At 38.1% G+C, this 25495-nt stretch overlaps 1 protein-coding gene and 1 long non-coding RNA gene across 4 annotated transcripts; both read right to left on the reverse strand.

Moving 5' to 3' along the window:
- Positions 1–144: 144 nt before the first annotated feature.
- plbd1a (phospholipase B domain containing 1a) lies at positions 145–17463 on the reverse strand. Its single transcript, XM_057861093.1, has 11 exons — positions 17317–17463; positions 14810–15032; positions 11864–11947; positions 11608–11749; positions 11075–11212; positions 8183–8327; positions 3891–4091; positions 3661–3801; positions 3402–3587; positions 1249–1355; positions 145–1168 (listed from the first exon to the last, which is right to left on the reverse strand). The coding sequence occupies exons 1-11, from the start codon at positions 17384–17386 to the stop codon at positions 992–994; spliced, it is 1614 nt and encodes a 537-aa protein (XP_057717076.1). The 5' UTR covers positions 17387–17463; the 3' UTR covers positions 145–991.
- Positions 17464–17762: 299 nt separating this feature from the next.
- Positions 17763–25495, reverse strand: LOC130931903 (uncharacterized). 3 transcript variants are annotated; one of them, XR_009067327.1, is made up of 9 exons: positions 25245–25495; positions 24547–24693; positions 23092–23193; positions 22860–22976; positions 21351–22722; positions 20653–20799; positions 19198–19299; positions 18966–19082; positions 17763–18828 (listed from the first exon to the last, which is right to left on the reverse strand). It is a non-coding gene; the product is annotated as an uncharacterized LOC130931903 (long non-coding RNA). The 3 variants fall into 3 exon arrangements; XR_009067328.1 differs by having other exon boundaries at positions 20637–20799; XR_009067329.1 differs by having other exon boundaries at positions 24531–24693.

Below are 25495 nucleotides of genomic sequence, written 5' to 3' on the forward strand. Positions count from 1 at the left end.
TAAATACAGCAGTTTCTCTACAGCATACAACTGTCACCATGTACCTGTGAATGGAGGTCCATGGATATGAAGTACAGTAAGTCATTCATGCAAAATAAGACAGGACACCGTAGGGATAATTTTAAAATTTATTATAAACTCATTTGGCTGCCATTAATTAATAAATGACATTCATTCATTCACACCCTCCCAGTCAAAATATATGGACGTTTAGTGCAGTCAAGGCGCTGAAAAATTAGCACTCACAGCCAGTTCTCCCAGTTTAAATTGGATATCTACCGTTGTCAATGGCCGGCAACTAGTTAAAGTACTATATATGTGCAGCACTGCATCAAAACTAAAGCTGAAAATGCGATCATAAAATCTTACAACCCTGAAACAGGCTGAAAATAAGAGTCGATGCAATACTTTAAATGCAAAAGAGCCCTGAGAGGTGATCATGGACCGATGGCTTTGTTCATTATGAAAACAACTTGAAAGGAAAATATTGATGATTTGAGCGCATACATGACGTTTCCTCTTAGTGCAATGTTTGAGCATTTTATAAATTCATTACATTCATTTAAAACTAGAGGTAATAATTCAAAGTTGAAGGTGTAAAAGATCTTAACTCACTTTACCCTGAGATACTTTTGCATTGTGTGAGACACTTTGCTGCTCACATTGCTTCAATAACTGAAATCTAAAGCTGAAAAGAAAAAAAGGATAAAATTAGAAGATTTGTTGTGTGCATGCTGGTTCGTGCCTTCCGTAAAATTTCAATCTCATACAAGTATCGTCCACAGTTTCACTTATGACTTTTTCCACAAACAATATAAATGATTCATGCATGCATTTATAAAGATCATTACATAATTGTTTGTCATTCTTTTTTTTCATAGTCAGAATTGTTATTTCTTGATTGTCTGGTAGTAATCAAATGGTTCACAGTGAGGCATTGTATATTTAAAATGCCTTTTAATAGCTCCAGGTTTCCTTCCTTGCTTGATATTCAAGGCTGGAAGAGGAGAGGCTTCATCCTGACAAAGGTGAAGTTGTAGTACAGTGGCAAACCCTGGTGGCTGATGTTGCTGAACTGATCCCAGGTGAACGGTGGGAGTCCATCCTGTGTCGTTGGCCCGTTCACTGCTTCCGCGCGGAACTCCCCCGCCATTTGGAAATCTGTGACCTGCTCACGCAGCAACATTGAAAAACTAATGAGCTTAAATGTCAACATTGCATTATCTAGAAGTGTTCTGTGAGACCTGCCTTAGTGTCATAACAACCCCCCGGTTTAGCTCCTTCTGTCTTCAGGTCGTTTCGACAACAGATGGACTTGCAGGGGTCACCTTTAGAGTATGGATCCTTCTTGTAGTCTGACAACAACAAAAATATAGTTAGTAAGACACAACGAATCCATTAATAAATTAGCTGCCTGCGAATTTGATAATCGACTTCTGTTTGGGTCCTTGTTTGTGTGAAATATGAGGCTGCATGCGGCAGTGATTACAGCTAGAGAGAGAGAGAGAGTTCACTGCTACACTCAGGTTGGGTTGCTGAATCAATAATATTATGAAGTGTCGTGTGTTAGATTGTCTTTTGTGTTGTCAGTAGGGGTGTCAAACGATTAAAATTTTTAATCGAGTTAATTACAGCTTAAAAATTAATTAACCGTAATTAATCGCAATTCAAACCATCTATAAAATATGCCATATTTTTCTGTAAATTATTGTTGGAATGGAAAGATAAGACACAAGATGGATATATACATTCAACATACGGTACATAAGTACTGTATTTGTTTATTATAACAATAAATCAACAAGATGGCATTAACATTATTAACATTCTGTTGAAGGGATCCATGGATAGAATGACCTGTAGTTCTTAGAAGATAAATGTTAGTACAAGTTATAGAAATTTTATATTAAAACCCCTCTTAATGTTTTTCGTTTTAATAAAATTTGTAAAATTTTCAATCAAAAAATAAACTAGTAGCCCGCCATTGTTGATGTCAATAATTACTTACACAATGCTCATGGGTGCTAAAGCCTATAAAATCAGTCGCACCCAAGCGCCAGCACAGGGCAACAAAACTCCAAAAAACACAATTAACAAGATGACATTTCACTGTGCGGTCATTTTAATCTGTTTGAGCGGGGCATGTGTGTTAATTGCGTCAAATATTTTACGTGATTAATTTTAAAAATTAATTACCGACCGTTAACGCGATAATTTTGACAGCCCTAGTTGTTAGATCAACTGTGACTCCGTTATAGGTGAGTAAATTAAGCCAATTGTATTGTTTAAATTCTTTGTTGATGAGACTTTACTACTTAGCACGGACCGCTAAGCTAGTTAGCGATTATGCTAAACAGTGTCTAAAGTGTCCGTTTGAGTTTTGGAGAAGCACACACATAAACCCATTCATATAACAGTTTAGAGCAGGGGTGGGCAAACCGGTCATCGAGGGCCGCAGTGGGTCCTGGTCTTTGTTCAAACTTATTCAGCACAGACAGTTTAGCCAATGAGGTATCAGTGGAAACAAGAAGCACCTGACTGAAATCTACTGATTGCACTTGTAAGAAACCGGATTGGTGAAAGGTTGTCCTCATGATGGGTATGAACAAAAACCCGCACCCACTGCGGCCCTATATGGAATAGTTTGCCCACCCCTGGTTTAGAGTCTCCTTTCAACACAAACGCCAGGTTGTAAATTGTCATACAAGAGAGTGTGCTTTGAAATTGGATTTGGATTGTATTTATGAACAACTGTTTAATAAAGATTCTGATTCATTACAGTCTGCCTCTAATTTCTGACTAATTTCGTTTCGTTTTAGTCGCCGGTAACTCAAAATGTTTATGTATGTAAAATTCAAAGGTTTTTGTCCAAAAATGAACAAAGGTTTCCAACAACTTCAAAATAAAGGTTTCCAACAATTTTGAATGTCCATTGACGGATGAGTACATATTGTAGCATCTACAAGGACACTGCCAAATTGGTGATAATTCACACTCAGCAGAAAAACAGTACAATATTTTCAATTAATTATGTCCAACTGACCACCACGAATTAAATGTAAAAAAAAAGCTGTCCGAGAGTTCCGTTAGCATTAGCCTAATGCTCAAGCGAACGTATATGCTATGCTAACGCTACAAGTTACATTTAGTGTGTGATAATGACTCAGCACAGACCTTGAAAGGCTAAAGCAACATTGTATATTCTCTCTTGCCAAGATACGAAAACAAATCTTACTGTGTGTGTTTCAAAACAAGAAAGCATGGAGAGGACACTGGTGAGTTGGGAGGGGTGGCAGCATGTCACATGAGTGACACAGCTAGCCCCGTCAATGGCATTGACTCATTGATTCACTGCCAGTTGTTAATATGGGGCGAAATTCCCATGTGAAACAAAAACCCACCATTGAATCTCATGATGTGCTTTAAAGAATCCAAGTCCTTGACAGCAGCTTGGTCACGCCGGAAGATCTTGGCTCTGGGGCAGAGATCATAGGAGAAGTCCTCTCCATATTCTTGCCACATTAGCTCATATCCACTCAACTTGTAGATCTTCTGGTGGAAGGGAACGTTGTAGGATGGCCAGTAACCTGTAGTGGTAAACGAACACATCAAGTCTTCCAATGCCAAAATCAAAATTTGTCCATCAGGTTATGTTCTCACCTCGGCGCAGCACTTGTGTCTGGTCTGAGTGCTCCACCAACCCGGGGATCTGCTCCACTACAGTGAGAGCTCCGTCAGCAATACTGTGGCCCAGCTTCACTTTGCTCCTATCCAGCACCATGTACTGGTTGTTGTAAGTACCTGCAACAGTTGGATTAACAGCAGAAGATTTTTATACAACGTGCTCCTGCTAATGTGTGTATGTCTCGTGAAATGCTTTGTTCTCTTACCAGAGTTGAACTGAGAGAAGATTTTAGCCCACTCCTCTCCCGTATGAGCCAAACTGTGAGCCAGTCGAACCCTCTGCCAGGCTAGAAGGCTTTTAGGGCTGATATTGCTAAAAAGGGAGGCGTTGAAGACATTGTTGGTGGTCTGGGTCATCATGAGACCACTCCCCAAGAGGTAGAAGTCATCCAGGGACACCAGAAAACCTGAAAATAACATCACCCTTTATAATAATTCACTTAACACATCATAGAGGACTCATTTAACTTTTTAGCTGCCATTGACGGCGCTACTCATTTAACTTTTTAGCTGCCATTGACGGCGCTAGAGGTACAATTCATTTTGACTGGGAGAGACTAGCAGCAAGTGATTGAGGTGAGACATCCAAGTCAAAATGTATTGGACCTCTCGGACTGTATATGGCACTGAAAGATGGATATTCACAAACAGCCCTCCCAGTTTTAATTGAATTGGAGGTCTGTCAGCACTGATTTTAAGTTTTGAAGTATGCTCTTAGTGGTCTTTGATGTCCAATTTATTTATTTATCTATTTGATAGGGAGAGTGCACCTTAATGAACATCTATTTAGACACATCTAAAAGATGTAAATATGCCGGATTATAGCCAAAATGCTTAATCCGACATGGGAGGTGGGGCGAGTCCATGCAATACATTGTACATCAGACAAATAATTAATTTTTTTTTTTAATTCTCAAGGCTCAATAAATTGTACTTTTTAAAAATGTTACAAACATGGAATGTCATTGGCTTTCTGGCATAGACCTTTAACATTTTTTAATAGAGCGATTCTATGGTATTGCATGTATTTACACCTATCAGTTGCCAACAAGTAATGCAATATTCAATCATTGAATGCAGAAACATTCAACCAGCCCAAAGTGTTATGAAAGATCATATTTGTTTGAAATTGTTCAGGTTAAATTTCACTGTATTACATATTCTTTAAATGCGTCTCTTAAAAGACAGTGTGGAATCAAGTGTGTTCTCCTATCAGTTCCATCTTTATTTCAATGGTAAGCATCATCTTTTTCCTTTTTTCCCCACCTGCACTAACCTTCTTGGGACCCATGTTGATTTCTCTCACGAGAAAATCCGCCGTGCATCCGGCTTACCGGAAAACAATGAAATTGCGACACTGTCATTCACTGTCGTGTTTCGAGCATGTCGTCATATGTCGAGGCAAATGACGAACAATTTTTACGTCGGATGTTGAAAGGATCGTATGTCGATGCGATCGTATGCAGAGGTACCACTGTACATATAGAATAACCAAGTATTGAACTCTGAGGCAGGCCAACAGGGACGTTTAGAAATGTTGATTTGACACTGTTATGCAGACACACTGTTTCCTAACATACTGTTTGTCTATTGTTTGTTTATAGACCCTACCCACCGACGTCACAAAACCACGGGCTCGCTGTATGGTTCCGCCCACTTGTCCGTCATTTTGTCTCTGTATTAGCATTGGTTTCAATTGATCGAGGAATTTAAAATGCATTTCATGGAAGACCCGGTGCTTTCTGATGCCGTAAACTCACTGGATGTGTTGCATAAAAGGCGTTATGTGGAAAAGTTTCGTTCTATACAGTCGCCAGATCCATATTTGATGCCCAAATCGATGTTTTTCGACCCACTGTCTTCGCCCTGTCTGCCTGACATCTGCTACGCTGATATTTACAATTATCTTGTCCACACAAAATCAGCCTATTCTCACGAAAATTTGAAAAACTTCAAGAGCTTGGAGGCTTATAAATACTTCGTTGCTGGTTGGGTGAAACAGGTCCTCGTCCACGAAAATTAGGCAGGAATCTATCTTGTGCTTGGAAAGGTGAGTTACGAAATTTTCAATTCAAAATCTTTTGTTATTGCTAACATCCACTGTCAAGTCTAATGTATTTCATGTCGTCTGTCAATGGAGTTAAGGCTTTTAATGTTTATATGGTTTAGCGATAGCACTCTCACTACATACATACGTGTATGTTGTCGGCGATTAGCCTAGCAATGATCTTAATTGTGGTTATTTGTCAGCCCAAAACCCTCTAAGTATATCTTAAATGCATCTTACCGGATATAAAATGACTACTACATAGTCTGTGGTGATTTTTTGGTGCCCAGTTTTCACGTCGAATTGCAGCCGTCCATTTCGCTCTCCTCTTTGGATCCCTCGGAATACGGTAAAACTTCAAGTCTCTCCTTCCATCTTCTCTGTTAGTGCAACCAACAGCCACACATGCCTTCACCATTTTGATTATTAATGTTAAGGAGCAGAAAAACACGCCGTAAATAGGAGGAATGTACGTAGCCGTAACAGGTTAACACTATGTTTTGACGGACAATTGGGCGGTACCATTCAGGAGAGCGGAGTTGTGACGTCACGTGGGTGGGGTCTATACAGTCATTCATCTTTTATTCCGCTTATCCTCACAAGGGTTGCGGGGGTGCTAGTGCCTATCCCAGCTAACTATGGGCAGTAGGTGAAGTACACCCTGAATTGGTTGCCAGACAGTAAAAGGAGACAAAAAAACAATCAAGCAAATACTCATAGGTAGGGACAATCTGAAGTGGAGAACATGCAGACTACACACAGGAAGATTGACCCCTGTGATCTCAAGATTGATCCCTGTGATCTCAGAACTGTGAGGTGGACGCGCTAACCACACTTCCACTGTGTCTCCTTGTTTGTTTTCTTGTCTTTATTTTTTGCTTCATTGATTTCATTTGTATTAGTCATTTTTCCTGAACTACCAAGTACATGTATTATTCATTAATATGCACTGTACCTTTAAAAAAAAATGGACAGCGTTTGTTGTCAAAGGCAGGCAATGAGTTAAATACGATTAAAAAAAAAAAACTCCAATAACAAAAAAAAAAAAAAAAAAAAAAAAAAAAAAAAAACTTTAGTGTTATTAGTAGTCATAGACAGACTGTATTCAAGTTTGTATCTATTTTAACTATTGCTGTCAAATTTATCGCGTTAACCGGCGGTAATTAATTTTTTAAAATAATCACGTTAAATTATTTGACGCAATTAACGCATGCATGGAATGACCCGTTCATGCGTTGCCTCACATAGTTTACGACGCCGTTTTAGCAAACTGAGAGCGAAAAGGCAGAAATGCGAGTGGACACAGGCATTCATTGGACCGCGCCTTTTATTGGCATAAGCTTTGGCAACTCTTTCACAATAAATATAAGTATTGTGGCAAACGACATGGGGAATAATGACAGAAAACGATCTTTTTCTTAACACGCTTAATTGAACACAACGCAGATCATACTGTATACCATTTGCAGCCACCACGGACAGTCATGGTTGCCCAACTTCCTATTGTGCATTTGGGCGGAACAGTTAAGTCGCTACAGTATCATTTAGTGAAAGCACAACAAAAATAATATTCCTATCGCTCAAAAAAATAATGTTCACAAAAAGAAAAGCGCTCAATGCAAAGAGAACTGGCATTCCCAATCAAAATAACTATGCAAAATACACATAAAACTTACTCAGACTTTGCCTTGGCTAGATCTCTAATTAACTTAAAACTAGCCATTGACACCTTGTGGTGTATTTCAATCACTACCTTACGTATTAAAGACACTGTGGAAAAACGGCAGGGAGCCCGATGTGACGTCATCGCTTGGCATCAACAATGGCGAGTTACTAGTTTTTTTTGTTTTGTTTTTTTTAATTGAAAATTTTACAAATGTTATTTAAACGAAAACATTAAGAGAGGTTTTAATATAAAATTACTATAACTTGTACTCAAATTATCTTTTAAGAACTACAAGTCTTTCTATCCGTGGATCCCTTTAACAGAAAGAATGTTAATAATGTTAATGCCATCTTGTGGATTTATTGTTATAATAAACAAATACAGTACTTATGTACAGTATGTTGAATGTTTATGTCCGTCTTGTGTCTTATCTTTCCATTCCAACAATAATTTACAGAAAAATATGGCGTATTTTAGAGATGGTTTGAATTGTGATTAATTACAATTAATTAATTTTTAAGCTGCGATTAACTCGATTAAAAATTTTAATCGTTTGACAGCCCTAATTTTAATAGTATTAATTGAGACCTGGCATCCACCTATAAGGCCACAATCTTAATATTTGGAATACAAGTGTGACCCAAAATGTGATGTTCATGTGTGTGGACGTCAGGTCTTTACAGTTTTTTTTTTTTTTTTGTGGCACTGAAAGAGTTAGGCAATTACCAAAAATACACACTTGCCCAATAAAGGGTTAGAGGTACTTGAAAATACCTGTTGCCTACCAGGGTAGCTGCTGAATGATAGTTTCCCAGTGGCTGTGTTGGGATCAGCAATATGGAAATCCCAATGTTTGTAGATCCGCATGGTTGCTGCGTATGTGTACCAGCTGGAGTGGGCAAAGAAGAGGTTCTCAAAGCCTGGGAGAACCTAAAAAGGAGATAATAAAGTATTTAGAAAAAATGTAACATGCAATGACATATGGAGTTGTGTCTAAAGTATTGTTCATACCATACTAAAATGTTCAACTTGATATCGATACTCCAAAAAAGACGATACAATTTTCGATACTGCATAAATAAATAAATAAATTTTAAAAAAATTTTTTAATGTTTTTTTAAAGGAACTCTTTCAGTGCCATTGACAATAAAATTAAAACTGTTTAAATGAGTTTATCACTAGTCGACATCCAATCCATTTGATCTAGGAAAGGTCGAAGCGAATGAACCAGAGGTGCAACAATTAATCGATAACTAAGCGATTAGCAAATTAATAGACAACTATTTTAATAACTAATTAATCATTTAGGACTTTCTTCAACTTAAACTCTAAATTTTTAAAATTATAACATACATATAACGTATCAGTTGTAAATATTATCAGATTTCTTAATTATATTTTTGTTAAGTTAAAGTAGGACATGAACAAAAATCTGCTTTTACTTTGGAAAACAACACTTGACATTTTTGACAGTTTTCAAGTTTCTTAATCAGGCTGCAACAAATAATCGATTTAATCGATTAATAAATTAGTTGCCAAAGATTTCGATAATCGATACAGTTGTAGACTACAGTTAAGTCAGGAAGCTGTCATAAAATATTATTTTTAAAGGAAATAGTCATCCATTTTTCCTTCATTGTTATTAACAACATGCCTAAAATAAATTCATGGTAAATTGTGAAGGTAACTGAAAAAAGTGACATTTATCTGATTAATTGTTTAATTAATTGTCTGATTAATCGATTATGAAAACAATTGTTAGTTGCAGCCTAGAATAAACGTTTGTTCATTCGCTGCCACCCCTTCCATTTCAAATAGATGTCTAGCACAGTCACTGACATCCAATGAGTTAAGAAGGAATATGGAAAAATGTCCTTTATTACTGTAAAGAGTAATGCAAAATCAAGTTTACTCCATGACAACAAATTTCTGGAGATCTGTGGAAATGCAAAGGCAAGTAACTGAGCACCGATACTTGTGCAATCAAATATTGTATATATATTAGGGCTGGGCGATATGGCCTAAAGTACGTATCACGGTAAATTGAGCAGATTTACCTCGATAACAATAAACGACGATAAATTCGCCCAAGCGGACTGTTATATAATTTGAAAATCTGAATCAATGCATGAAATACAAATTAGCCGTTTCTCGTTTATTTATTTAGAAGATTTCAATTTAAGAATTGTACATGCAGTCTAAACATTTAAGTATATAAAAAATTATTGTAAACAATAATTCAAGTATGAACATTTATAACAGCTTGTATGACTTGAACAATGTACAACATTATAAAAATCAATACGACGACTGTGCAAACATGTCATTGTATTTGTAACACAAATGAGTTACAGCTTGAACAGTACACTTCAAACAGACAACTTATTGTTAATGTCTGCTGTGACATAATTACTCAACACAAGTGTTTACTTCAAGGTTTCAGGTTTTTTCCTCCAGAGGATTTTAGAATAGAATAGAATAGAATAGAATAGAATAGAATAGAATAGAATAGGTCTTTATTGTCATTGTAACATTGTGGACAACGAAATTGGACGTGGCACTCCAGTATAAACATATGTATTTGATGAATAAAATAAATTAATAGAAAAATATATGCTGTAGAGCTATAAGTGCATAATTATAGCTTACTTACACTGAAATATGTACTGTACATGACGGAAATAGTGCAATGCTGTCCTAATTTTAGCAGCGTCATTTGTGCAAAGAACAGAATATGAATTTAAAAAAAAATTCTATAAATAGAATTTTTTTTTAAATACATGCACCCCCCCCCCCCATATATTAAAGCTATATTGCTCTTATGCCAATGAAACATTTAAAGATTTTATGATGGCAGTAATGACCCGGAATTAAGCAAGCACATACAGAAAAATAGCTGTGAAATTTAAATGGTCATATTATAGGTTTCACTGTTGGATTATACTTTATGCTGAATGCTTTACCATCATAAAAGCTATCAGAGAAATCACACACACAGATATACAAAACAACGCAACATACTGATTACTGGATGCAGTCCATGCCCAATACCCTTATTTAGTTCAGTCGTTTCGACAAGGTTAGAGCCGCTATCCGACTCATGTTCACGAATCACGTTCATTTGTAGCATTAGCCTCTAGCGTTAGCCTGTGGCCTGGCTACCAGTAAAAAGCACTGAAAGCACCCTCTCCTGAAATCGTGAGAACCAGGGAGGACAGCGGGTGAACGCCCGTCTGGAGGCCGCCAAGAGTCTACTTAATGTCAGGTGAAAGTTTTGGCGAAGTTCACTTAAGCCCGACTCCATCATGATTGCTTGTAGCGTTAGTCGCTAGCGTTAGCCTATCCGGCTTCTGTTTGTATGATTTCCTGATAACCATGTGACTTCATTAGTAAGCACAGACTGCTTTCTTAAAGGGGAATGAACATAGCCGAACAACACAGAGTTGAAGCGGGATGAAAAGACCATATTTTTGAGTTTTATTAAATTACCGAATTTACTGACATGGTCAAAATTACTCCAGTCATCGTTAAGAATTACGGTAGCGGTAAATTTTCGGTGTACCACCCGGCTCTAAAATAGATTCAACATCAGAAACAATACGTCGATACTTTTCGATACTTCTGACAGCCTCGAACGTAATTGTAGAACCTTCTAAAAACTGAGATGTTTCTCCGACCGTTATGAGTGCTGAGCAGTGTCCCATCCCTGGAAGTTTCAAGTGTTTGAGTGGCGGCGAGGTGGGGACCAAGGCCGGGATCAGATCCAGCAGGTCGCCCACTGCATTTAGGAATTGAACGGCAAACAGGGACAGGGGCTGTGGGAATGAAATCAGATTTTCAGCTTTTAGAAAACAAAGCAATTAAGGTCACTCAAATGAATCAAGAAATGTAAAATAAACACAAAATGTGCACAGGGCAAGTTTCATAACCTAATTTGGTTATACAGTATATGATAATAATTGTAAATAATATGGTCCTAAAGTCAAGGATGCTTCCCATGCTTCCACAAAACACACACACGCAAAAAAACATGCAAGCCAGTACTGGTTCATATTTTTTTTTCCAGATCAGCATTTCTTCTTCCTTTAAACAGTATCCGAAAAATGATGCCACTTGATTTGGTATAGCTAGTTTCTTCCTCCAAAGAAGCCTCAATGAATTACTACATTGACTGATAAGTGCCAAAAGTACAACAATATGATCGTAATACCTTTTTCCCTTGTCTCTTGGCCCATTCTGCAACTCCAGCTTGCAAGCCGTCCATCTGGGCCACAATGAAGCCCACGTGTCTCCACATAGGATCCGAACTCTTATTGTTTTTCACTTGCAATCTGGTCCAAGAATCTTGTTGCCTTAGACAGCCAAGCAGAGTCACGTGTTGTTCACAACTCAGTGTTGTCATCCCAAGCATTCGAGGGTCAACATTCCAAAAGGTACATGTGGAGGAGATATTATTACAGACTCACTTCATGAAGTTCTGAACTGGACCAAGGATGGTGGGGTCATGGATGAGCTGAGGGTACATGTTGGTGTAGTGATCTATCATCTGTCTGGACAGGAAACATATAACATAGGAATGATAAAGGAAATAGAGGGATTTAAATAAATAGAGGGAGAAATAGTGTTGACTAGTGCTGAACAATATGACGATATATAACGCCAAAACGATATAAAACTTTCTATCAAGAGTAGGCATTTGACGGCATGAGATTTTGACGGTATGATAACCTTAAGCAAAAATACCGCGGTTTCACGGTATTGCAATTATAGCTCTGAAGTAAAATGTGTTATTTGGAGATGCATGGCTTCTAAAAAAATTTTTTTTCCATTGAACAGGATTTTTAATTTTTCACAACATATTTGCAAATTGGAACATGTTAAAATAAATAAATAAATTAACAAAAAATAAATGAAATATTTTAAATAAAAAATAAAAAAATTAGAATAGAATAGAATACACTATACTCACCCATAGCAAAAATTTGCTAACCCATCTGTTGCTTAATCTCGCCTCGTGAGACGAATTTGATCATCTCAAATGTATCTCATTCTCTGCTTATTTGTTCTTTAGGAGCAAGTGATGAGTAAAAATGAGCAAAGATATCACTGAGACAAAGGAGGTTGATTTGAGAAAGCCAGGTTGGGGGAATATTTGAGAAGAGAAATTCTCTTAATTAAAAATGGAGTTATACTTGTACAGCACCTTTCAGGCACTCAAATATCCTCATCTACCTGCTGGTGACACAACAACATGGGGTTCAGTGTCTTACTCAAGGATACTTAGATGAATTCATCAGGACAGAGAGCTGAACTTACAACCTCTGGGTTGGGGAACAACTTCTCTACCACTGAGCCACGCACAGGCTCAGATGCACTGTGCTCAATGTGACATGGCACATCAATGGAAAGCGACTTCAGAAACAGCCTGTAGCAGCGATGAAGAAAATGTATTATATTTTGGTTCATTTATCAATTTATTTATTTCTTTGATATCTCAAAAAAACCTTCCAAATCGCAGAAATGTTGCCTATGAGCCAGTAGTTTTAGCAAGACAGCGTCAGCCAGCGTGTTGTCTGCTTTGATTCCGTCATCAAAAAGAGGACTAAGGTTCTTCACACTATTTTGTGGTAAACTTTCGGTCTTCGAAACCAAAAACCGATAATGCATTTGTAGTGGCCGATAGTTTTCGGCGCTGAATTTTCGGTCACATCTCTAATTTTTACATTAAACAAATGAATCAGATGTTATTTAATTATTTGACCAATCATAATATTTTCTCGGATTTTGGCATGAGATGAATTAAGATGTGATTGGACATGTCAGAGCAGACACTACTCTTTCTTACAATTAAAGAATCTTGAAAACCCGGGGTGGGGAGGAGTTGGGGTGGGGGCCAGGGGGTGTATGCGGCGGCCATGGTTCCCTCCCATGTCCGCCCGGCCGGAGCCGCGTCTCCCTGTACCGGCTGCCGGGGAGGTTACCGATATTATTCTTAACTTAATACACAGCAGTCTTAAAAGTCAAAACCACTAGTCACATACATTAACAGATAATTAAGTATCTTTACACTTTAGAAAAAAATTGTTTGCAACGCTGTTGCTTCTGTTTACGCTGGATAGTTTTAGGTTGCAGCACTACTTAAATATATATATATGGCAGAAAACACAGACAAGTCTGAAAAAGCAGTTTCTGGTCTTGCATCCCTCTATAAAATAAACTGCTGAATTTTAAGCCAAAAGAACTGTTGTGTTTGATAGAACAATATGTCTATATGCTGCCATTGCAGAATCATGGCGCATTAAGTCCCTGAACTATTTTTAATTTGTCCATTTTACCCTGTTTACAGACGTCGTGCAACCGCTTTTGTTTCAACCCAGCCGTAAAAAGAAGCTCAGTAAGTATATTATTCAAAATGTCTGTCATTTTTAGCTTAGAATCATTAATTGATGTCTAATATTTAGTTTTGAAAAAAAATAAATAAATAAAACCACTTTATAAAATAATTCCCCTCGCATATTTTAAACTTTTAAACCAATGACGTCACAATGAAAAAAATGGTGTCTGTAAAAAGGTCACGGATATCTACCTCATAACTATCGCTTAATTGTATTTTTTTGTTACTGTCGCATTTTCCCCAATATTTTTGATTATAAATAATCGTTCCAAAAAAAAAAAAAACCCAAAAAAGTTTAAAAGGGTAAATACATGAAAAAGAAAATCTTGACCACTCCTCGATGTCTGCGATTCCTGCATCGCGACCCTTGTTATGGGTCCATGCTTCACCCATAAAATCCCCCAAAAATCTGTCTGTGGCCATTCACAGCTGTGTCTTCACACTCAATGATACATGATACATGTAAGTGCGCGATAATATCTCGTTAAAATCGTGGCATCTTTAATTATGCTCTCTCATGCTCTCACCTCCAGTTAGGGTTTTGCTGTTAATAAAAAAAAAATTAAAAAGCCCTCCTGTTCAAAATTTTTCTTCCCCCAGAAAATTGAGATTTTAAGCTTTCCAACGATGTACCACACATGCATGTAGGACAATTTAGAATTTTGGCCAAATTGGGGGTCTCAGAGCGGAACTTCAAGTCACCTGAGTGTTTTCCACCATATATAACATTTGTGGCAGGTCAGTTCAATGTCAATTAAAAAATAAAGTCAGTGGGGGAGAAGCTATAATTTTCAACACACAACACAAAATATATTATATGGTATCATATCGATATCATGATATAAAACGGCCCATATCGTGATAGATTTTTTCCATATCGCACAAAACTAATATGGATTAAATTAGTGACCCTCGGATGAAGGCAACAGCACTCTACCATCACATGTAATATGTTTGATTTAATAGAATGGGTAGCATTAACTAGTAAATGGGCTCATCTCTATTACACTGTACTTACTGGGCAGTGAGGAAGCCTTCCAGGTAGCCCGCTAAGAAAAATGTGACCTCATCTGTCTCGGATGTTTCTCCGTATCCAGCTCGTATCTCGAGGACACTCCAACCTGTACTAGACAGGGTATCATTCAGGAAGCCATACACGTCTCCATTTAAATCTAGGACCCCAGCCTTTAGCAGTGGAGACTTTTGTTGGGCGTCCCAGTATACTGTGGCTTTTGTCACCTCTGAAAAAAAAAAAAAAAAAAAAGATATTTGCAATTATATTTTATGTATTCAAAATTTGGGATGGTGGATGATGATGTAGGTTTTAAAGTGTGTCTTTTTACATGAATGTTTATATATTACAGTGCCTTGCAAAAGTATTCGGCCCCCTTGAACCTTGCAACCTTTCGCCACATTTCAGGCTTCAAACATAAAGATATAAAATGTTAATTTTTTGTCAAGAATCAACAACAAGTGGGACACAATCGTGAAGTGGAACAAAATTTATTGGATAATTTAAACTTTTTTAACAAATAAAAAACTGAAAAGTGGGGCGTGCAATATTATTCGGCCCCCTTGCATTAATACTTTGTAGCGCCACCTTTTGCTCCAATTACAGCTGCAAGTCGCTTAGGGTATGTTTCTATCAGTTTTGGACATCAAGAGACTGACATTCTTGCCCATTCTTCCTTGCAAAACAGCTCGAGCTCAGTGAGGTTGGATGGAGAGTGTTTGTGAACAGCAGTCTTCAGCTCTTTCCACAGATTCTCGATTGGATTCAGGTCTGGACTTTGACTTGGCCATTCTAACACCTGGATACGTTTATTTTTTAACCATTCCATTGTAGATTTGGCTTTATGTTTTGGATCATTGTCCTGTTGGAAGATAAATCTCCGTCCCAGTCTCAGGTCTTGTGCAGATACCAACAGGTTTTCTTCCAGAATGTTCCTGTATTTGGCTGCATCCATCTTCCCGTCAATTTCAACCATCTTCCCTGTCCCTGCTGAAGAAAAGCAGGCCCAAACCATGATGCTGCCACCACCATGTTTGACAGTGGGGATGGTGTGTTCAGGGTGATGAGCTGTGTTGCTTTTACGCCAAACATATCGTTTTGCATTGTGGCCAAAAAGTTCCATTTTGGTTTCATCTGACCAGAGCACCTTCTTTCACATGTTTGGTGTGTCTCCCAGGTGGGTTGTGGCAAACTTTAAACGAGACTTTTTATGGATATCTTTGAGAAATGGCTTTCTTCTTGCCACTCTTCCATAAAGGCCAGATTTGTGCAGTGTACGACTGATTGTTGTCCTATGGACAGACTCTCTCACCTCAGCTCTAGATCTCTGCAGTCCATCCAGAGTGATCATGGGCCTCTTGGCTGCATCTCTGATCAGTTTTCTCCTTGTTTGAGAAGAAAGTTTGGAAGGACGGCCGGGTCTTGGTAGATTTGCAGTGGTCTGATGCTCCTTACATTTCATTATGATGGCTCACACAGTGCTCCTTCAGATGTTTAAAGCTTGGGAAATCTTTTTGTATCCACATCCGGCTTTAAACTTCTCCACAACAGTATCTCGGACCTGCCTGGTGTGTTCCTTGGTTTTCATAATGCTCTCTGCACTTTAAACAGAACCCTGAGACTATCACGGAGCAGGTGCATTTATACGGAGACTTGATTACACACAAGTGGATTCTATTTATCATCATCGGTCATTTAGGACAACATTGGATCATTCAGAGATCCTCACTGAACTTCTGGAGTGAGTTTGCTGCACTGAAAGTAAAGGGGCCGAATAATATTGCACGCCCCACTTTTCAGTTTTTTATTTGTTAAAAAAGTTTAAATTATCCAATAAATGTTGTTCCACTTCACGATTGTGTCCCACTTGTTGTTGATTCTTGACAAAAAAATTAAATTTCATATCTTTATGTTTGAAGCCTGAAACGTGGCAAAAGGTTGCAAGATTCAAGGCACTGTATATACATTTTTTAAGTGTAAAAAGCGACTTGAAATATAATCCTCACAAACACTAGTAAAGACCTCCTAGCCATTTGAACTGGTAGGGCTTTCAGCCGTATCAAACTCACTGATATTTACAGTGAACTTTTCTGAGGTAAGAGTTCATTCCTGTTGCCGTCAATAATGGCAGCCAGAGATTTAACTTTTTTTTTTCCATCCAAAAACGCAAGTATCAAGTACTATCATGGATACTTTTGCTACATCTACTGTTGATATATAACAATATAATAAACATATGCACATACATGAACCCTCAAAGTGACACAATATGTTGTTTGAGAAGCCTGACAACTTAACGGTAGCAATTAAAAACATTATGTTTTAAAAGTAGTTGCACTATACTGTAAATACATGTAATAACAACGTGTTGTGCTGACGTAAAATATAGTTTAAAAAAAACTAAAAGGAAGGAGGCCTTCCTTACATTTCAGTATTATTCAAACTTATTGTCACGTGAACACAAACGTTTTACACAAGAACGTACTGAAGTATGATTTGTATGACCTACTCACCGCCAACTGCAGAGGGGACTGTCAACGACGCAGTGAGTAACACAAAAACACACGAATTTTTTAAAAGCATAGCTCCTCCACTAAGTTAAGCAGTTAAGAAAACAATCGTCCTACTCTGAATGAGGAGCAAGGAAGTGAAGTCGGGAAAGTCTTAGGTAAAGGAAACCCCCAGACTGGTTGACGTGATTTCGGGTGAGAGGGAGACCCCTGGCGGTGAAAGAGGGAAAAACATGTAGTGATCTCGTGGCTACACCCTGCGCTGAGGAAACAGTCGGTAATATTACAAGATGGCTAGAGAAATATAGATGGAACAAAATGGATACAGTCACCGGTTAAAAATGTGGCCACCCCAGATGGGACTCGAACCCACAATCCCTGGCTTAGGAGGCCAGTGCCTTATCCATTCGGCCAAAAAAGGGGCATAGTGGACTGCCTGCGAGGGGGAAGGAGGGGGAAAAGAGGGGGAAGAGGGAAAAAGAAAAGGAGAAAAAAAAGAGGAAATTCTGCACTATTTGCATTTTTTCTTGCTTTATCATCTCAACAATGTTTATAGTCAATTCATCACTAGGTGTTTTGGCACTTTAACAGTCATGTTTCTTTTGGGATTTGAACTCACAACCAACTGATCCAGTGCGGCACATTAGACCTACCAGTGCTTGTACGACCAAAACAATGTGTGTGTACATATACGTAAATGTAGATGGCCCTTACATAATATATCCTCTCATCTTTTCAAAAAGTTTAATTATCTGCAAGATTATTTTATGTTTGAATGATTATTAGGTATGTCTTCTCAATGAAAATAAATTCAGAATAAAACAAATTACCAAGGAGAAAACAGTTAATAATAACATGACCACATAGTAAGGACAGCAATTCTTTTTATTTTTTGCATGAATATTCATAATATATATTATATTATATTATAGTATTAAAAAATAAAATATAAAAGATACCGAAGTGCAAATGAATGTGTGCAAACAGGATGTGACAAATAAAGTTACGAATATTGGTGACACCTACTACTGCAAATTCCTCCTCCAGTCATCCATATAAATAAAAGAGAGCAAAGTACAAATGAATGTGTGCAAAAAGGATGTGACGAACAAAGTCACAAATATTGGTGAAGAGCTTGCTGTACTGGAGGAGCATTGTTAAATAGAGGAGGATGCTGCGCTGGAGGAGCATGTGTAAATGGAGGATAATGGGCAAACTGAGAGTGCAGAAATAGATGATAAAATGAAGGATACTGGGACGGAGGAGATGGCCCGTACTGTGGAGGGTACAACACACAGGTTCCTTCTAGGATGCCAGAGTGCGCTGGCGGAGGAAAGCTTCTCCTTCATGGTTTTCAGGCTCTTCAAAAGTCATGACTTAATGTGCGTGTTGCACAGGGGCAGCCGGGAGTGTGTTCACTGGAGGAGAGGCTCTTTGGCCAGGTGCAGCTGTTTGGGAAGTACATTGCCTTGCAGCAGCATGTCCCTGTCCTTCCTCTTATCCCTCCTAAGCAGCCTACAGGACAAACATACATGCATAATATCATACAAAGTTGTTTATATTAAGTTATTCTACATTTTCCTTGCATGTGTTTTTTTTAGGTTAAATCATTATAAATTGTCATGACTGCTTGCAAATGAAATAACACATACCATTAAGAGACAGCCTGTTGTGTGCTTGCTCAAACTCTTCGACAAGTGTGAGGCAAACACTCACTGACTCTGTTGACTTCAGGGTCTTAGGCTGCTTGGCCGTGAGTCATGTAGAGTCTGTAAGAGACAAAGATAACATAATTTGAATTGAACACTTTTCACGGAGACATACACTCCCTCTTATTCAATGATTTGTATTGAATAAAGATGATAGCAAATTGTGGTCAAGCACCTTTCTGCCACCTGCAATCCAGGAGCAGAGCCACTCAGCTACCTGGATGCTCTCCATGGTCCTGCTGAAACCCATGCCTTTGTTCTAGCCTTCTGGGGGTATCTAATGAGTGAAAGAGACATCGAAATGTTTTATTTGGTTTTCCGGACCAGGACCCTGGCCTGTACTATAAAAGAAGTAAAAGGAATCACTATTCAATATATCTTTATGCAACCAATGAGCAGGAGGTGATGAATACTGCATTGAAGCGTAAAAGTAAGCTGTCCACCGACTGTCATGGTATTGACATGTTTCTTGTCAAAAAAGTTATACATAGCATAGCAACGCCCTTCACCTATATTTGTAATTTATCGTTTCGATCGGGTTGTTCCCAAACCAAATGAAAATTGCTAAAGTAATTCCAATACACAAAAATGACAGTAAACACAAATGACAGACCGATATCACTATTACCACAATTTTCTAAAATCTTGAAAAAACTATTTACCTAATAAACGCACTAATAAACGAAGTGATGTCATATCTTGATGATAGTGCACTCCACACTTTGTACTGTTCCTTAGTGCTCCCATATTTCACCTATTGTATTGAAGTGTGGGGAAACCGTTATAAATCCACCATCAACTCATTAGTCATACTGCAGAAACAAGCAGCACGAATTATACATAAGGTCGGATTCTTGATCACACTCATCATTTGTTTGCTCATTCTAAAACTATAAAAAAAAAATCAAAAAAAAAATCAAAGATCTTGTCAACTATCATACAGCTATAATGTTATTTAAAGCATATAATAAATTACTGCCATATAATATACAAAACCTTTTTCAGGTTCGTGAGAGTGTGTATAGTTTGCGAGGCTCTGGAGATTTTATGTCACCGAGATTTTGAACTACTCACAAACGTTTTTGTGTGTCTGTATGTGGAGTGAAACTTTGGAACAATTTAGACAATCAATTCAAGCATTGTCAAAATTGTTGTATAAAAATATGGTCTGGCAGTAGTATCCCACAAAGTAAAGATGTTGGACAATGTGATCGGGGTGGGATAAAATAAGTTGTTTCTTCTTCCCACTCCCTTTCGAGTACAAATAATTTGTTAAATTATAAAGTATTTCTGTTTCCTGTGCATGCTCAAAATAAAAAAGCATCATTTCATCATCATTTGTCCCATGGAATGTACATATAATTATGGCAGGGTGGCAACCCTGGTCCTCGAGAGCCGCAATCCAGCTTGTTTTCCATGTCTCCCTCCTCCAACACACCTGAACCAAATTATCAGGATTGTTATCAGGCAACTGCAGAGCTTGCAGATGAGCTGATCATTTAATTCAGGTGTGTTAAAGGAGGGAGACATGGGAAACAAGCTGGATTGCGGCTCTCGAGGACCAGGGTTGGCCACCCCTGAATTATGGTGTACAAACTAGTGACTATTTTGTACCTTGAAGCAAATGTACCTGGAACAAAAGTGCGCTGGTGTCGGTGAAAGCCGTTTTCCATTTCTTGGACCCTGGCTGTTTACCAATTGAAAAATGGAATTGGCCCCGGGCATATTTGAAGCAGATGTCCTTCCAGTAGCTACTCGGCTTCCATGTTTTTGTCATCTGTAAAAATTAAATAAAGAGCAGGACAGGTTCATGTAAAATTTTACATTCCAATATTAAAAATAATTTTAAGAAGTGCCTTTTTTTAACCACATGCTTAGACTTTATGGACACCCAAAGTTGACTTTTTAATTATAGTACTATGTATACAATGAACTCTAAAGTGTTTATGTATCATTTATTTAAAAATTGTGATATAGAAGATGAATGAATTAATATACAAGACCCCTTAAAGAACTTGGAGAAAAACACATACGAGTCTAGAGATTATATTCTTTAAGACGTGTCTCTTTTTACCGTATGCTTAGACGATACTATATAATGTGTTAATGCATTATTTTTTTAAATTGTGAGATTCAATATTAATGAATGAATATACGAGACCTCTTTGAAGAACTTGGAGAAAACATACGAGACTAGAGAATGTTTTTAGCGATCTGATTGTTTCGATCGTCCATACACGACAACAGGGCGGAAAACTAAATAGTCATTGTTTTATCTCGCGGTTTTCCATTCGTCTTGCATGTTTTGTTGCCTTTATTTTCACTTACCTTTCTCCGATTGTTTCTTCATTGCGGCGGAAAACATGGCTGACACGCGAAGCCTCCTCCTCCACGTCACTGTGCGCCGGCTTGCTACATCCGGGTCTTTTTCTTCATCCGGGTCTTTTTCGTTCGGAAGTGTTCGGACCTTCGTTCGGAAGTGTTCGGACCTACGTTCGGACCTTTTGTTATGTCGCCGTTCGGACCTTTTGTTATTTGTTCGGACCTGTTCGGAAATGTTAGGACCTTAAAGCAGCCCAACTGCTAGCGGGTGAGGCCAAAAAAGGGGCATAGTGGACTGCCTGCGAGGGGGAAGGAGGGGGAAAAGAGGGGGAAGAGGGAAAAAGAAAAGGAGAAAAAAAAGAGGAAATTCTGCACTATTTGCATTTTTTCTTGCTTTATCATCTCAACAATGTTTATAGTCAATTCATCACTAGGTGTTTTGGCACTTTAACAGTCATGTTTCTTTTGGGATTTGAACTCACAACCAACTGATCCAGTGCGGCACATTAGACCTACCAGTGCTTGTACGACCAAAACAATGTGTGTGTACATATACGTAAATGTAGATGGCCCTTACATAATATATCCTCTCATCTTTTCAAAAAGTTTAATTATCTGCAAGATTATTTTATGTTTGAATGATTATTAGGTATGTCTTCTCAATGAAAATAAATTCAGAATAAAACAAATTACCAAGGAGAAAACAGTTAATAATAACATGACCACATAGTAAGGACAGCAATTCTTTTTATTTTTTGCATGAATATTCATAATATATATTATATTATATTATAGTATTAAAAAATAAAATATAAAAGATACCGAAGTGCAAATGAATGTGTGCAAACAGGATGTGACAAATAAAGTTACGAATATTGGTGACACCTACTACTGCAAATTCCTCCTCCAGTCATCCATATAAATAAAAGAGAGCAAAGTACAAATGAATGTGTGCAAAAAGGATGTGACGAACAAAGTCACAAATATTGGTGAAGAGCTTGCTGTACTGGAGGAGCATTGTTAAATAGAGGAGGATGCTGCGCTGGAGGAGCATGTGTAAATGGAGGATAATGGGCAAACTGAGAGTGCAGAAATAGATGATAAAATGAAGGATACTGGGACGGAGGAGATGGCCCGTACTGTGGAGGGTACAACACACAGGTTCCTTCTAGGATGCCAGAGTGCGCTGGCGGAGGAAAGCTTCTCCTTCATGGTTTTCAGGCTCTTCAAAAGTCATGACTTAATGTGCGTGTTGCACAGGGGCAGCCGGGAGTGTGTTCACTGGAGGAGAGGCTCTTTGGCCAGGTGCAGCTGTTTGGGAAGTACATTGCCTTGCAGCAGCATGTCCCTGTCCTTCCTCTTATCCCTCCTAAGCAGCCTACAGGACAAACATACATGCATAATATCATACAAAGTTGTTTATATTAAGTTATTCTACATTTTCCTTGCATGTGTTTTTTTTAGGTTAAATCATTATAAATTGTCATGACTGCTTGCAAATGAAATAACACATACCATTAAGAGACAGCCTGTTGTGTGCTTGCTCAAACTCTTCGACAAGTGTGAGGCAAACACTCACTGACTCTGTTGACTTCAGGGTCTTAGGCTGCTTGGCCGTGAGTCATGTAGAGTCTGTAAGAGACAAAGATAACATAATTTGAATTGAACACTTTTCACGGAGACATACACTCCCTCTTATTCAATGATTTGTATTGAATAAAGATGATAGCAAATTGTGGTCAAGCACCTTTCTGCCACCTGCAATCCAGGAGCAGAGCCACTCAGCTACCTGGATGCTCTCCATGGTCCTGCTGAAACCCATGCCTTTGTTCTAGCCTTCTGGGGGTATCTAATGAGTGAAAGAGACATCGAAATGTTTTATTTGGTTTTCCGGACCAGGACCCTGGCCTGTACTATAAAAGAAGTAAAAGGAATCACTATTCAATATATCTTTATGCAACCAATGAGCAGGAGGTGATGAATACTGCATTGAAGCGTAAAAGTAAGCTGTCCACCGACTGTCATGGTATTGACATGTTTCTTGTCAAAAAAGTTATACATAGCATAGCAACGCCCTTCACCTATATTTGTAATTTATCGTTTCGATCGGGTTGTTCCCAAACCAAATGAAAATTGCTAAAGTAATTCCAATACACAAAAATGACAGTAAACACAAATGACAGACCGATATCACTATTACCACAATTTTCTAAAATCTTGAAAAAACTATTTACCTAATAAACGCACTAATAAACGAAGTGATGTCATATCTTGATGATAGTGCACTCCACACTTTGTACTGTTCCTTAGTGCTCCCATATTTCACCTATTGTATTGAAGTGTGGGGAAACCGTTATAAATCCACCATCAACTCATTAGTCATACTGCAGAAACAAGCAGCACGAATTATACATAAGGTCGGATTCTTGATCACACTCATCATTTGTTTGCTCATTCTAAAACTATAAAAAAAAAATCAAAAAAAAAATCAAAGATCTTGTCAACTATCATACAGCTATAATGTTATTTAAAGCATATAATAAATTACTGCCATATAATATACAAAACCTTTTTCAGGTTCGTGAGAGTGTGTATAGTTTGCGAGGCTCTGGAGATTTTATGTCACCGAGATTTTGAACTACTCACAAACGTTTTTGTGTGTCTGTATGTGGAGTGAAACTTTGGAACAATTTAGACAATCAATTCAAGCATTGTCAAAATTGTTGTATAAAAATATGGTCTGGCAGTAGTATCCCACAAAGTAAAGATGTTGGACAATGTGATCGGGGTGGGATAAAATAAGTTGTTTCTTCTTCCCACTCCCTTTCGAGTACAAATAATTTGTTAAATTATAAAGTATTTCTGTTTCCTGTGCATGCTCAAAATAAAAAAGCATCATTTCATCATCATTTGTCCCATGGAATGTACATATAATTATGGCAGGGTGGCAACCCTGGTCCTCGAGAGCCGCAATCCAGCTTGTTTTCCATGTCTCCCTCCTCCAACACACCTGAACCAAATTATCAGGATTGTTATCAGGCAACTGCAGAGCTTGCAGATGAGCTGATCATTTAATTCAGGTGTGTTAAAGGAGGGAGACATGGGAAACAAGCTGGATTGCGGCTCTCGAGGACCAGGGTTGGCCACCCCTGAATTATGGTGTACAAACTAGTGACTATTTTGTACCTTGAAGCAAATGTACCTGGAACAAAAGTGCGCTGGTGTCGGTGAAAGCCGTTTTCCATTTCTTGGACCCTGGCTGTTTACCAATTGAAAAATGGAATTGGCCCCGGGCATATTTGAAGCAGATGTCCTTCCAGTAGCTACTCGGCTTCCATGTTTTTGTCATCTGTAAAAATTAAATAAAGAGCAGGACAGGTTCATGTAAAATTTTACATTCCAATATTAAAAATAATTTTAAGAAGTGCCTTTTTTTAACCACATGCTTAGACTTTATGGACACCCAAAGTTGACTTTTTAATTATAGTACTATGTATACAATGAACTCTAAAGTGTTTATGTATCATTTATTTAAAAATTGTGATATAGAAGATGAATGAATTAATATACAAGACCCCTTAAAGAACTTGGAGAAAAACACATACGAGTCTAGAGATTATATTCTTTAAGACGTGTCTCTTTTTACCGTATGCTTAGACGATACTATATAATGTGTTAATGCATTATTTTTTTAAATTGTGAGATTCAATATTAATGAATGAATATACGAGACCTCTTTGAAGAACTTGGAGAAAACATACGAGACTAGAGAATGTTTTTAGCGATCTGATTGTTTCGATCGTCCATACACGACAACAGGGCGGAAAACTAAATAGTCATTGTTTTATCTCGCGGTTTTCCATTCGTCTTGCATGTTTTGTTGCCTTTATTTTCACTTACCTTTCTCCGATTGTTTCTTCATTGCGGCGGAAAACATGGCTGACACGCGAAGCCTCCTCCTCCACGTCACTGTGCGCCGGCTTGCTACATCCGGGTCTTTTTCTTCATCCGGGTCTTTTTCGTTCGGAAGTGTTCGGACCTTCGTTCGGAAGTGTTCGGACCTACGTTCGGACCTTTTGTTATGTCGCCGTTCGGACCTTTTGTTATTTGTTCGGACCTGTTCGGAAATGTTAGGACCTTAAAGCAGCCCA

Source organism: Corythoichthys intestinalis, chromosome 16 (assembly GCF_030265065.1).
Source record: "Corythoichthys intestinalis isolate RoL2023-P3 chromosome 16, ASM3026506v1, whole genome shotgun sequence".
Taxonomy (NCBI): Eukaryota; Metazoa; Chordata; class Actinopteri; order Syngnathiformes; family Syngnathidae; genus Corythoichthys; species Corythoichthys intestinalis.